This window comes from Bos javanicus, chromosome 6 (genome assembly GCF_032452875.1).
Source record: "Bos javanicus breed banteng chromosome 6, ARS-OSU_banteng_1.0, whole genome shotgun sequence".
Classification (NCBI taxonomy): domain Eukaryota; kingdom Metazoa; phylum Chordata; class Mammalia; order Artiodactyla; family Bovidae; genus Bos; species Bos javanicus.
The window spans coordinates 46396219-46411271 of NC_083873.1; the positions used below are offsets into that span (position 1 = coordinate 46396219).

At 37.8% G+C, this 15053-nt stretch overlaps 1 protein-coding gene across 4 annotated transcripts in view; it reads left to right on the top strand.

The window, feature by feature from the left end:
• TBC1D19 (TBC1 domain family member 19) overlaps nt 1-15053 on the top strand; it is a 159653-nt gene that overhangs the window by 96574 nt on the left and 48026 nt on the right. For all 4 annotated transcript variants that reach the window (XM_061419854.1, XM_061419855.1, XM_061419856.1 and 1 more), the window contains 2 exons: nt 11021-11105; nt 14632-14676. In XM_061419854.1, the coding sequence (XP_061275838.1) occupies nt 11021-11105; nt 14632-14676 (130 nt within the window). The remainder of the gene's footprint in view (nt 1-11020; nt 11106-14631; nt 14677-15053) is intronic.

Consider the following 15053-nt stretch of genomic DNA (forward strand, 5'->3'; position numbering starts at 1 on the left):
TACCTCAGGGTCATCAGACCTGCAGTTCCTTTGATGTAAAAGACTGTTGTCCTCCCCTCTTCCTCTACTAAATTCCTATTTTTCCTTCAGCTTTCAACTAGAATATCACTTATTCACAAATACCTTTCCCGACCTACTGGGCTTCTCAGCAGGACATATACATAGGGTCATGGCCTTGTGTTCTGTGTGATTACACATTTATTGTCATTGTAGAGGGCTGTAGATTTTCTTTAGTTAAGAGTTTAGTTCTAGATGTGAAGGATCTTTTTATCAACTAACTTCTAAATGAAACAAATTAGTTAATGTTGCACAATACTAAAAATATGAAACAAATGAAAATTTTTGGTCCTCCCTCTGATAGCTATTTAGATCCTGAACATGAAACTATTATGACACTGAACATGAGTACATAAATTATAATATCAGCCAAAGGCCAATAATCATATAGTTTGTAGTGTGTTCACTCTTCTACTTCAGTGTGTGGGTAGAGCAAGTGGAAATGTCACAATTTCTGCCCCTTTGGTGGCTGGAGAGAAGAGGATTGTCAATTTAAATTCACAGCTACAAAGTCTTTTTGGTGGTGGTGAAAAGGACTTGCCAGACAAAAAACCTACCTCATTTGATGAACAGGGTCTATAAGGATAACATTTTAAATTACAGTCGTTACAGTTTCTCCACATAGTGCCAGAATTACCCTTGAAGACATATTCATCTTTGTGTACCACATAAACTTGGGAAACTTATAAGTGACAGAGTCTGAAAAACATAATTATTTATAAACAATGGATGCATTCTCTGAGAAAAAGCAGAATGGTCATCAGTAAGTATTTATTGACCCTTTTATATAATGATACCACCTTTGATGGGCTTACATTCTAGTTAAAGAGGCAAAAATGTTTCAAAATTGTTTTAAAGTATGTGTGTAAAGCATTAGGTATTAATCAATATCATAGATAGTGAGTACTGTAGGAGTATACTTTAACCTTTATTTTCCATTTTTATCAATATTTTAGTCCAAATTATATTATTTTTAGATTTCCTATAGTATTTTCAGTCATAGATCTTATATGGCACCCCACTCCAGTACTCTTGCCTGGAAAATCCCATGGATGGCGGAGCCTGGTAGGCTGCAGTCCATGGGGTCGCTAAGAGTCGGACACGACAGAGTGACTTCACTTTCACTTTTCCCTTTCATGCATTGGAGAAGGAAATGGCGGCCCATTCCAGTGTTCTTGCCTAGAGAATCCCAGGGACAGGGAAGCCTGGTGGGCTTCTGTCTATGGGGTCGCACAGAGTTGGACACGACTGAAGCAACTTAGCAGCAGCAGCGATGTGGATCTTTGTCCTTACAACATAAATAAATGGATAATTGTAACACCTAAGTTCTGTCTTTGGGAATTTTGCAGAACAAAATTTTCCTCATATGGATAGTTAACAAGAAAATACTTTTCGTGATCATACTTGATCATAATTAATTTTATAATTAGTTTGACTTGTCATAGAGAAGTTCATTTTAAGTAATAAAAGTATATGTAATTTTTTGCATTGAAAACAGTATTATCAGGAATTGAGTTGTGATTTTTTTCTGGAAAAAAATTTCTATCCCTATACATGTATGCACATGCCCTCAAATGTGTGTGTATGTACGACATAAGAAAGAAGAAAGCCTTTTCTTATTGCTAATTATGGGCTTTCATTTGGCAGAGCTGCCTAGCAACATAACTACTCAATGGGAAAATTGTTGATGTTAATGGAATGAACTTAATTTTCTAGCACGCTCTGTGTCATAACCCATGTATTGGATTTTGTGACTAGACTAAAAAATTTGACAGCATGTGGCATTGCTGTGTCCATATATAGATGAGAAAGTCTCCAGTAGTTCCTCCTGAAGGAAGATCTGGGCCTGTGTTACACGGATACACAGGTATTCTTCTGTCTTCTGAGTGACTCATGTTAGTTACCTGAATTTTTTTCAGCAACAACATTGAACATTATAGAAATAGCCTTTTGAGTAATAAGTCAATTTTTTAGTATTCCAAAGTTTAGCATTTATTTTGCATGAAATTCTTAAAAATACTTAGTTGTGCTGAAAATTTTAAATTATGTCAGAGTTTTAAAATATGTTCAAACAGAAGACAACCCTTTACTCCATGTAAGTAAATTGGGTCGTTTGACAATTTAGCTTCAGATTTGAGTACTTAGTGATATCATGACAACCTATAAAAGTTAACTTATTGTCCAAAGTATATAAAGTACTCATAGGGGAGAACTTTTAAATAGTAAAGAGAAGACATAGGAATTACTCTTTCTGTTTTCTGACAAATTCTTTATCATATGCTTGGCTTATCTAGCATATGCTTAGTAGAAATACTGACATATTAGAATATGCCATTTTGTTGTTGTTGCTGTTTAGTCACTGTCATCTAACTCTTTTGCAACCCCATGGACTGTAGGCCACCAGGATCCTCTGTCTGTGGGATTTCCCAGGCAAGAATGCTGGAGTAGGTTGCCATCTCCTTCTCCTTCTCCAGGGGGTCTTCCTGATCCAAGAATAAAACCCGCATCTCCTGCATTGGCAGGTGGATTCTTTACCACTGAGCCACCAGGGAAGCTAGAATATGCCATAGTTACAAATATTTTAATGCCATTGAATGGAGTTTAAGAAAGGCCTAGGTGCAATCAGATACCCTTTATTCATTTATTCATGTCAAATTATTGAGTGTCTGTTCTGATACAGGCACTGCATAAGAAAATGTTTATTAAGCTCACATTTTAGTGAAAAATGAGGGAAAGGCAAATACACAGTTATAATTTGATAAATGTTCTGATAGAGGTTTATGCAATGTTCCATGCAAATACAATTAAAGGGGAAATAAATTCTGGGAGTAGTTCAGCTTAGTGGTGGCTTTAGAATAGAAATGTTATAAGAAATGTCTGGTTCTTTTTCCTTTATCTTAAAATTTTTTTAACTTTTTATAGAAGTGTGGTTGACATTTTATTATTAGATATACAACATAGTGACTTGACATTTATATACATTACAAATTGATCACCATAATAAGTCTAGTAACTGTCACTATACAAAGTTATTCCAGTTATTGTTGACTGTATTCCTATGCTATACATTACATCCTCATGACTTATTTCTTTTATAACTGGAATCTTATTCCTCTTAATCCTCTTCACCTATTTTGTTCAGCCCCCCACCCCTCTCCCCTCTGGCTGTGTATCTATGAATCTATTGCTGTTTTGTTTGTCCATGTGTGGGTTTGTTTTTTTTTTAAGATTCCACATTATAAATGAAATCATTTGGTATTTTTTTTCCTCTGAGGAAATGTCTGGTTCTTAAAAGACAAAGAATTAAGAGAATGGGAAAAGCAAAAATAAGCATGAGCCATATGCACATGGTGATTAATGAGGAGAGATTAGCTTCGCATGGTGGTGAACAGCTCTGGCAGTTCAGGCTAGCCTTAACGAGCACTTGAGGTAGAACGAGGCCTGTGTGAACAGAGAGAACAAATGTGAGACATGTCAGTACCATGACTTATCATTATAATCACTTCATCTTGAATGCATGTTCAACTCCCTTGCCCTTCTCCTGCTTTCTAGTAGTAATTACCTGGCAAAACCTTAATCCTGGTTAAGTACAGCTATCCACCGATTCTGTGGCTACAGTGTGCGTTTGAAAGTGGCTAGAGAAAAACATGCAACCATGATAACTGCTTTTATTTAAATTCATGACCAAGAACCTCAAGAAAGTCCTTACTTTTCCTTGGCATTTCTACTTCATTTCCCTAATCCAGTTTTCATCCATTCTCCTAGAAGACTTCTCATACCTCCCCTCTCTTCAAATCTCCACCTCTTCTGTCTCAGCTAATGACTCTGAATCCTGTTTCTGAAAAAAATAAAAGCTCTGAGAACAAGCCCCCCAAAGACACACACACACATACTCCCACCACCACCTGTATTCCTCATACCTGCATCTGCATCAATATACTCAGCTCCCTTTCTCTTATTATGGATAAATTATCCATGCTTTTATTTATAACAAAACCAATCTCTGCATTTGGACACTGAAACTCATTTCCCCTTGGTACTCAAAAGCAATGAAATTGTTAGTTTTTCCATCGTCAGTTTTCCTGTCTCTATTGGATCACTCCTCTCACTATACAAATGTGCTATTATTTCTCTCATCTAAAAAAAAAGCAAAATAAAGCAAAACAAAAATCTTCCCCGATTCTTCATCACATCCAGCTACTGCGCCATTCCCCTATTCCCTGAGTTGGTGAAAGTTTTTTTTTTTTTAATCTGTAGATATTGTTTCTAAGTCTTATCCTCCTGTTCGCTCTTGAACCTTCCTGAATAAGTCTTTTTCTCTGCCAACCTATCCCACTAAACTTATTTCATGTTGCTGAATCCAGTGATCATTTCCCAGTTCTCACCTTACTTTATCTGTTTGGTCACTCAGTCACCCTCTCTTGGATTCTCTCTCTTCACTTGGCTTCTAGGATATCATGCTTTCAGGTTACTAGCTGGCACGCTCATTCACCTTTGCTGGTTTCTCTTTATTTTCCTGTCTTACCCTGGAGTACCCCAGGATAAGCCATTGAACCTCTTTTTTCCTCCTGTTCTTGCCATTGGTGATCTCATTTATTCTCATGATTTTAAATACCATCTGTACACTGACACCTCCCAAATTTATGTTTGTCTTGTCTTTTTGGTCTTTCTGGACCTCTCCCTTCAACTCCAGGCTTGTGTACCTAGTCCCAGGGAGCTGTTGTTCTACCCAAACTCTTATTATTACCCTAGACCCATTTCCTGACCACTTTTCAGTTCCTAATTAAAATACACACCAAACTTTTACTAACATATACATGTGAGCATGCATTATCCCTCTTGTCTGCTTATTTTCCTCTGTAGCATGTACCACCAAATAACATACAATATATTTTACTTTTTTCCCCTCTGTCTCCCTTCACAAAAGCAGAAACACTGTAAGGACAGGGATTTGGGATCTTTTTTCATCCATGGCTGTATTCTCAGTCTTTAGAACCATGCCTGCCACATAGTAGATGTTCAAGTAAATACTTGTAGGAGGGAAGGAAGTAAGGGAGGGAGGGATGAAGAGAAGGGAAAGGAAAGAAGGAAGGGCAGGAGAGAGGAGAGAAGGAAGAAACTCTCAAAGGCAGAAAAAGGAGGATTTTGGTGACTGGCTAACTATGCAGGTTGACTGAGAAGGAAGAATCAAGAATGACTGAGTTTGCAGGCTTTGGATAGTTAAAAGTATTGGGTTTCCAAGATGGCACTAGTGGTAAAGAACTCTCCTGCCAATGCAGGAGACTCAAGAGATGGGGGTTTGATCCCTGGGTCAGGAAGATCCCCTGGAGGAGGGCATGGCAGTCCACTCTAGTATTCTTGCCTGGAGAATCCCATGGACAGAGGAGCCTGATGGGCTATGGTCCACAGGGTCGCAAAGAGCTGGACACAACTAAAGTGACTTAACATGCATGGAAGTTAAGATCAGAAACACAGGAAGAATGTATAAGGTTGGAAATCAAGGGGACAGGTCAGAGAAGGATTTTTAAAGTATATTTTCCTCTGTAAGAATGTGATGAGAGTCCTTAGCCAAGCATGAAACTAAACCAGAAGTCTTTGTTAATTTTTCTCCCAGTATTCTCTGATTGGAAGTGAAATTATCAGCGCTATCTTGATCATTTACTTAGAGAGTGCTTATTAGGTGCCAAGAACTGCTCTAGATGCTTTATGTACTTACAGTACAGTTCTTACAACAGGTAGCTTTATTTCTGTTTCATAGATGAAGAAGCAGAGGCTCAGAGCTCAAACTATACCTGATAGCTACCAGGACCCAGGCTAGGTCTGTTCCATTTCAAAGCTTTGTAAGCCTAATTGCTCTTTGGTTTATGAAAATTTAAATCAGGGCAGAGGGTTTAAAAAAGTGATTCTTGAAATTTTATCATTTGAAAATTCTCCAGATTAGTTTGGATAGAAATACAAGATGCACCACAAATTTTAAAATTGTGCAATAATTGTAAGTTAAACTGATTTTTCCAACAGACATACATCATTTCTTATATGCTTTTTATTACATAAATAACTTACTTCTCAGAAACATTCATTATAAATATCTTTTCAAAAACAAAAGGAAGCTTTAGTCCATGTAAATCTTCTGCAGCTGTATGTAGAACTGTTAGGTGTAATTCTGCTATAAAACTGTAGTTCAGACTTACACATCCAGCTTATACTTACACTCCCAACTTTTCTAAATAAAGTAAATCATTACATATGTAATCTCATCCACATAAAGTTCAATTTTTACTTAATTTAGGAATAATCAAAGTTGAATTTTCTAGTTAATTTGATTAAAACTGTCATCTTCATACAGTCACAACATTTCTAGCAAATTTACAGTTGAACTGTAACTTCATTACAGATACAAAATTGGATCTCAGAAGTTAAAACAGCTCAGGTTAAGATAGGAGTTGGCAGCTCTCTGCTTGCATGCTGGGGTTGCGCGTCAGTACATACTGTGTAACATCCCATCTCTGGCTTATCATCAGAGTCACGCTACAGTTACTGATGTTCTCTCAAGAGCAGTTTCAGATATCTTGTCTTCTCTAAGGCGATAGGGATTTTAGGTGTATATATTTAAGCACAGAGCTTCTCCTAACATTACTATGTTCCCACCAGTTTCAAAGAGAAAGTTGATACAAATGTTTCTTTAGGAACTGTATTCCCTCTAGGCAATGATAGAAGGATATTTATAAGTATACTTTCTTTTGCATTATTTATTTTATTTGTACTTATATATTTTATTTGTATTAGTTTGTTAGTAGTTATTGTTACATTAATTGTATAATTTTATTAGTTATATTAGTTGTATTAGCTGATTGGTGCTGCTATAGCAAATTAACATAAATTTAGTGGTTTAAAATAAAACAAATATATTCTCCTACAGTTCTGTCTGAAGATTGGAAATTTTTTGAAATGGGCTTTAGTGGGCTAAAATCAAGGTGTTGTCAGGGCTGTCTGTGTTTCTTCCAGAGGCTCTGGAAAAGAGTACCTTTCCTTGAATAAGAAAAATAAAGTTATAGATACCAGAAAGGATACAAAATTATTATCAAATATAGGAATTAACTGAAAACCATTAGAATTATAATTCAGTTAAATACCCGTTTACCAAATAAAATATTGAAATCATTTATTCTTTTAAATATGAGAAATAATCATTTGGCATATATAATGTAAAGAGCCAGGCAACATAAGTCCTTCATTCCTAAAGAGAGTCTGGGCCACATGTCCCAGTGGCCACTGCAGACTGCCACCGTCTTAGTCCCCATCATCGTCATAATCTGCAGGGCTTCCCTGCTTCTGCCCTTGCCTGCCCCCACCCCCACCCCACACCGCACCCACCACGCCCAGTTCTCTTCATAGTGACTAGAGGAATCCTTATAAAGTAAGTTAGATCATTTCACTATTCTGCTGAAAACTTTGCGGTGGAGCTGCACTTCACTCCCAATAAAAGCGGAGATCCTGACGATGCCTGGCATATTTTGGCCTCTTTTCCTCTCTCACATATCTCTTTCCACTCATCTGCTCCAGCCACACTTGGTTTTCTCCAGCACATCAGGCGCACTTCTGCCTTAGCACCGCTGCGATTATTGGCTTTTCTGCCTGGCATGCTCTTCCCCCTGATATCTAAATGTTAATGTCCTCAAGTTCTTTCAGGTCTTCCATCAGATGTTGTCTTCTCAATGAAGTTCACCCTGATTGTTCTCTTTAAAATGGCAGTTCTCCTTCCTTATCCCTCCTTTACTTTGTTCCTGTAGCACTCACCAACCAATCTGTTATATAATGTAATTATTTACAAGGTTTGCTATTTATCTCCCCCTGCCCCAATCACACTCCTTAAGGGAGGTTTTTTGTTTATCTGTCTGTTTCCTTTGTCATATCCCAAGCGCGAGAGCACAGAGGGGTGAAACTGATTAAGAGTTGTGGCAGGTTGAATAAGTGTTGGTCAACCTTCAATCTGTAGGAGTCAGGTAGGAGTGACTAGAGAACTAGAGAGGCATCTTTCAAAAAGATAATGGCTGAGAATTTTCCAGAAATGAGCATAAACAAAAGTTCACAGTGAAGAAACATGGTGGTCTCAAGCCATAGAAATAAAAACAAACCCAAAATTAAATATACTCCTGGGGGAAAACTATAGAATATGGAATAAAATTTAAAGTAGTAGGAGTAGTAGTAATGACTGTAGCTAACATTGTAATAATACTCACTATGTGTTAGGCACTGCTTTAAGCACTTTATGTGTATTAATTAAGTCCTACAGTAGACTTTGAAGTAGATATTAATATTGTATATGTATGACATAGAGGAAACTGAGACTCTAAGAAGTCCAGTAACTTGCCTGATATCACACATCTAGTAAGTGGTGGGGCTATATTTTGGACTCCAGCAATTTAGTTTCAAAATAAATTTCAGATGAGCTAATGATTTTATTACCAAATGATTTTATCAAATTGCTAAACAAAATTGCCTGATTTTGTCAGGAGGCACTAGATTATTACTGTTGGTTGTTGTTTGGTTAGTCACAAAGTCATGACCGGCTCTTTGTGACCCCATGGACTGTAACTCACCAGTCTCCTCTGTACATGGGATTTCCTGGGCAAGAATACTGGAATGAGTTGCCATTTCCTTCTCCAGGGAATCTTCCCAACCCAGGGATGAAACCCAAGTCTTCTGCACTGGCAGGCAGATTCTTTACCACTGAGCCACCTGGGATACTGTGGCAACATGTAAATCCAAAAATCTCAGCAACTTAAAACAACAGAGGTTTATTTCTTGCTCGTGGTCATATTAACCCCAGATAGGATGGGGACATAGTTCTGTCATCCTCACTCCAGCACCCAGGTTAATGGCATAACCACTGTCTGGGACACTGATGGTTTCTGTGCAGAGGGAAAGAGGGACCCTGCTTAACTACTCTGGTTCTTAGAGCTTCCATTTGGAAACTTTCAAATGACACATACCTAGTTCATTTGAGTAAAGAGCAAATCTCATGGGCACACCTAACACCAAAGTGGACAAAAAATATAAGCTGACATATGTTCTCAAAGGGAAAGAACCAGAAATGTTTGATGATAAACACCATTTACTTCATAGTTTAAGGGAATATGTATAGTAGACTATTATAAATGAGGGAAGGGACTTTCCAAGCATGAAAGTATTGGTAGATTTGAGCATATAAAAATTAAAAATAACTGTGTCAAACATAATTAACAAATCATTGAGCAGAGCCATTTATAACATATAATTTGACCATAAGTTAGTGTCCTTAACATGTAAAAATTTAAACAAATCAGTAATTAAAAAAACATCAATTTTAAAATGGACTAAGATGATGAACTGGAAAATAATGAAAGAAATGCAAATGGAAAAGTGGTCAACCTCATTAGTAACTAAAGCACGGTGCCATTTTTTTTTTACCTATAAGATGATCATAAACCATTTTGATGAGAGTAAGAGAAAATGTGTACTATCTTATTGCTGTCCATGTTAAAAACAAAAGCAAAATCTTTCTGAAAGGCAGTTTTGCTATGTATGTGAAGAGTTTTAGATTTAAAATGCCCATCACTTTGACCAGACAGCTAGTCCAGTTTTAGAAATTTAAATAAAGGTGTACATAAATATTTAGCTATCAAGAAGTCCACTGCAGCATTATTTATAGCTGGGGAAAAGTGGAAATAATTAAATGTTCAACAATAAAAGGTTATATATTATTCATCTGCACAGTGGAATATTCTGCAATGTTAAAAATGTGGGTAGAAAATACTTATAATATTGAAATAGAGTATAGGATAGTGTGCATTATCCTATTTTGTTTGAAAATGTATGTGTGTATGTATAAGAACAATCTGAAAGGATATACATTAAAATATTAACATTGGTGGGATTGTAGGTGTTTTTTCTTTTCTTTGATTATTTGTATTTCTAACGTTCTGGTTTTTGTCACAAACATGTATTGCTCGTGTAGTCTTTTAAAATAAGAATAAATTAGTGGCAGTGGTCAGTGTGCGTCTTGCCTTTGGGCCTGACTGATGCCCAGTCTCCGTATCTGTCCTGTTTCTAAAGCTGGGCCCCTTCCTCGTGCCTTGAAACCATGGTTCCTCTCTCCATTCGCTCCTGCTGCTGGTCCAGCCCTACTTTGTGCCTGTGTTCTGTTAACTGGCTTTCTCTGCCTTTTCTGTTATTCCCGAATTCTTTTCTCAGTGACGTTTTTTGAATCCCACATCTTTCACTACCATCTTTCACTACTAATCCTCTTCCTGGGGATTGGTCCCCTGTGCCAAAATTCCAAGCTGAAATCAGCAGTTCAGATCCTCTTACTGGACATCTTTGATTTTGACTGTCTGTCCTGCCTGTTTTCACCTCCAGGTAGAGTGGTCAGGACAGCCAGCTCCTAACGTATGTTGGACCACCACTTGTTCTACTGCTGCTAATCTCTTCTGGATACTTTGAGTTGCCTTCCCCCCACCTCTGACATGCCCACTGCCAGCTGCCGCATCCCAGCAGTGAGCCTGGTCCCAGTTTCCTGCACTTTCCAAACTGCTGTGTGCCACTGTAGTTATCAAGGGTTCCCCCTCTACATTCTTTATCTTACTAAATTTCTCTCAGTTGGTTCTTTTTTCCAGATAGAAAATACACTAATCAACTGGGTAATACAGAATCAACTGGTAGGTAGCAGCTAGCATTTTCTCCAGTTGTTCAAGGTTTAGGTGACTTAACAGTGAGAAACCTTTGGGTGAACTTGGGCCATCACACTTGGTTATCTTAACACTACCATAGGTGTACCAGTAGAGGGCACTCTTCCCATTGGCAGGTACTGTACTGAACTTGAGGAAGTCTATCTACCTCGGTACCTCGTAAGTAGACACAGCAATGAATTACCTGTTATAAAACAGTGCTTAATTGTTTGTTTTTTCCCCAATGTTGTACCCAGGTGTTACTTTGTTTTTCCAGAGATACATCTGTATTGAGTCATTTTGCATACAACAGTGCTTCACCACCGAAATCATACATAAGAGGTAAACTTTTCTTAATTAAAGGAAATATTCTTTAGCACTTACATAATCATACCAAGACTGTTCATTTTATAACATATATTATATTTTCAAAATTTTTTATTGTAAATTATTTAAAAAGATGTCTCTTAAGTTATTATAACCATCCTTTTACTCCCAAGCAACTTATCACAAATCACAGAAAAGTGGATCCCCAAAACAGCGTTTAAAGTTACCTTCTTTATTTTTCCTGTTCGCGCTATCCTCTGTTGCAGCTTGTGTCATATATGTTGACTTTTATTCCCCCTTCTCACTATGACTTTATCATTTGAATTTGCTTTCTCTGCTTTTTTTTTTGCCTTCGTTATTCCTTCTCTTAACGTTACACCACACTTGAAAGTTTGATATAATTTATATGCAATTAGGATTCTGATTTCTAGTTAGTGCTTTCTTGTCTTTATCCCTAGCTGCCTATAAGATAATGCTATTTCAGTATGCTGCTGGCACCTGACAGCTGAGCCAGTGGTTAGCTAAAAGACTTTCCCCTGATTTCTCATTTTTATTAAGTAATAAACTCCCAGCACTGAAAGCTTGTGAACCTATTGTGTATGGTTTTCTGCTGTTCCCATAAAGAAGGAAGCTGTTTGCCTGTATCTCCTAAGTCCGACTGTCTGCCTGATTACCACAACCCCTGCCCTAAGACAGGCCCACATTCCCAGGGCTAGGATCAGGCTCCCCCCAAACTTGGGGGCTCTCTCAGATACATTGCTTCTACACTGAATTGATAGAAACAGTTGGTTTGCTTGTTTGTTTCTTTAACATCATCTGCTGAAAAACTGATTGTAGAACTTAAGTATCTAATGGACTCACCTCTAAATTCAGCCAGGATTTTAAGGCCCTGTCTTAACCTACCTAACTTTGGCTCCCTGTTTATTCCACATTACCGCATATTCATTCTAAATCTCTATATATTCCCTACACAGAAGGATTCCTTTTCCTTCACCCCCAAAATCATAGGTTCTTGAAGAACTAGTCTATATCTCACAGTATCAGAAAAACTGAGATTATTTCCTTCTATGTAGGGAAAAACCCAGTTCTTTCCTACTGTATTTCCCAGTAGTGTGTTTACGACTCACACAAAACACTTCACTTCTGACGCTTTTGTTTACACGTATGTGGGAGTTTTGCCCCACAATAACAAGCAAGTCTTGGCACCACCTGGGTATCCTACGTTTTAACTCAACTCTAATCTTGTCTACCTAGAGATGGTGTCAGATCCCACAGGTTAGGGACTCAGTCCCACAGTACTGCCCCCCTACACACACACACACACACACACACACACACACACTGTTCAGACACCAGTCACAAGCATAGGTTGTCGCCTGTGCTTCTGACCAACTGGCTATAGGTTGGAGGTTCCAACAAACCCCTCTTTGGGTTTGATTAATTTTCTAGGGTGGCCCACAGAGCTCAGGGAAACATGTGCTTGTATTTACCAGCTTGTTAAAGGATATGATAAAGAATACAGATGAACAACCAGATGAAGAGATACATAGGGCTAGCTCTGGGAGGGTCACGAGCACAGGAGTTTCTGTCCCTGTGGAATTGGGGTGTGTTATCGTCCCAGTGTTGACCTGTTTGCCCACCTGAAAGTTCTTCAAACCCCCTACTGTTGGGGTTTAAGTCTTCCTCACATATTTTGAAAGTCGCTTAGTCATGTCTGACTCTTTGCAACCTGATGGACTGTAGCCTGCCAGGCTCCTTTGTCCATGAAATTTTCCAGGCAAGAATACCAGAGTGGGTATCCATTCCCTTCTTCAGGAGATCTTCCCAACCCAGGGATCAAACCCAGGTCTCCCACATTGCAGGTGGATTCTTTACTGTCTGAGCCACCAGGGAAGCCCACATAGGCATAATCGATTATTAAATACCATTTCCAGTCCTTCCAGAGTATGGGGGGTGAGGCTGAAAATTCCAAGTTTCTAATCATGGCTTGGTCTTTCTGGTGACAAGCCCCCATTCAGGAGCCCACTCAGGTCACCCGAATAGAACAAAAGATATTCTTAATGCTAGTTTCATTTAGGAATTGACAAGGGTTTCAGAAGCCTTGTATCAGGGACAGCATCAAAGACAAATACTAGCATAAGAGATGCTCCTAGTGCTCTTATCAAACTTAGGAAATATCAAGGATTTCAGGAGCTCTGTGCCAGCAACCAGGGGCAGAGACCAATTATACATTCTCTATTATCTCTTACTCACCAAGTCCACTAATCTCTCATCAAGTTCCCTCTCCTCTAAACCTCTAAAACACGTAAAGCCTGTGCCAGAAAATTCAGCAAACATATCTTAATGTTCCCTGTTGTAGTCTGGACTATAAGCCCTGTGGTTCAAGGCCCATATTTTACATCTGTTCTGTTTGCCTCTTGGCACCTAGCCCAGTATTGAGTACTCAGCAGGTATTCTCTATCATCCATCCCTCTGGATACCTGTCAACCTACCATCTATCTATCGTTTCATTTTCTTCTTACTCACAAGATCAATCCTTGTTGTCTCCACTTTAACCTAAACTGCTCATCCAGTTCTCCATTTTTTCTTTGCCACCATTCCCAACAAGAAATACAAAAATTGTTTTAATTAAAATCTTGCCTTAAAGTCAAATGCAAAAATGCATATGTCTTTTCAGTAGACTCAACAGTGTTAGAAAAACCATCGAGATAAACATTACCTACTTTTTCACACTTCAGTGGAAAGTGGGAAAAACCTCAGACCTTTAAATGTTTTGAGGAGAAAATTTTTTAAACTCCTTTAAATATTTAGTTGTGGTAAATATACTTTAATTTTCTGAGACAATGTTGATATCAAATATTTACTCTGTGACTCAGACTAAAGAATCTGCCTGCAGTACAGGAGACCCAGATTTGATCCCTGGGTCGGGAAGATCCCCTAGAGAGGGGAATAGCAACCCACTCCAGTATTCTTGCCTAGAGAACCCACGGACAGAGGAACCTGGTGGGCTATGGTCCATAGAATCACAAAGAGTTGGATATGACTAAGCAACTTTACACTTTAGGTCATATTAATTGTTTAAGGACTCAGAAAATATGACCACTGTCCAGTGATAGATATTTAATTTAAACTCTTCTCCCATTCCATAAAAATGATAAACTAATGAGGTATTACAAAGCTTAGACTTACTTTAATGACAAAAATAGAATTACTTATAATTAATACAACAGTTCTGTGCTTACAAATAGATGCTGCTCTTAAGTGCTTAAGGAGCTTGAAAACGTTTGTTTTTTAAATTATTTGCATCACTTGCCTTGTACTTAAATTTTCATTGTTAACCTTCATTGATGAAAAGATTTGCTGATACCAAAAGATTGGCTGGCATATTTTCAAATTAATTTCTTATGAAATGAAAGGAGATTGTACTATAGTAGTTTTTAAAATTCCACTAATTATTAGTATATTCACAAAGTTAGTTAATTTTTAAAGTTTTTTCTATTTTATTTAACAATATTGGAACTCTGTGTTTTTTCTCTTACAGGAAAACTAGGACTAGAAGAATATGCTGTCTTTTATCCACCAAATGGTAAGAGTAATGTTATTGCTTCCTCTAGTGGGAAATAGGAAAATTACAACTTTTATAATAGGAATGTGACTTTATTATTCTCTATCTTTAAATGAACAATAATTTATCATCTAAAATAAACCTTCTGTAAAATAACTATTCTAATGAAGTTTTCCATATTTGTGGTAGGTTTGTGCTGAGCTGTGCATGGCCTTTCTGATTTCCCTTGAGACCAGTAATAGTATTTGTGAGCAAGCTAAGAAGACTCAGGTGTTAAGTGCAGGGCATGTAGCTTTGCTCTGAAGGACACTAACTCGTCTGTCCAGTACCTTCCCGTGGCTTTACTGGAGCAGTGCCCCAATGAGTGGATTGCCGTGTATTGCACTTTGTTGTTCTCA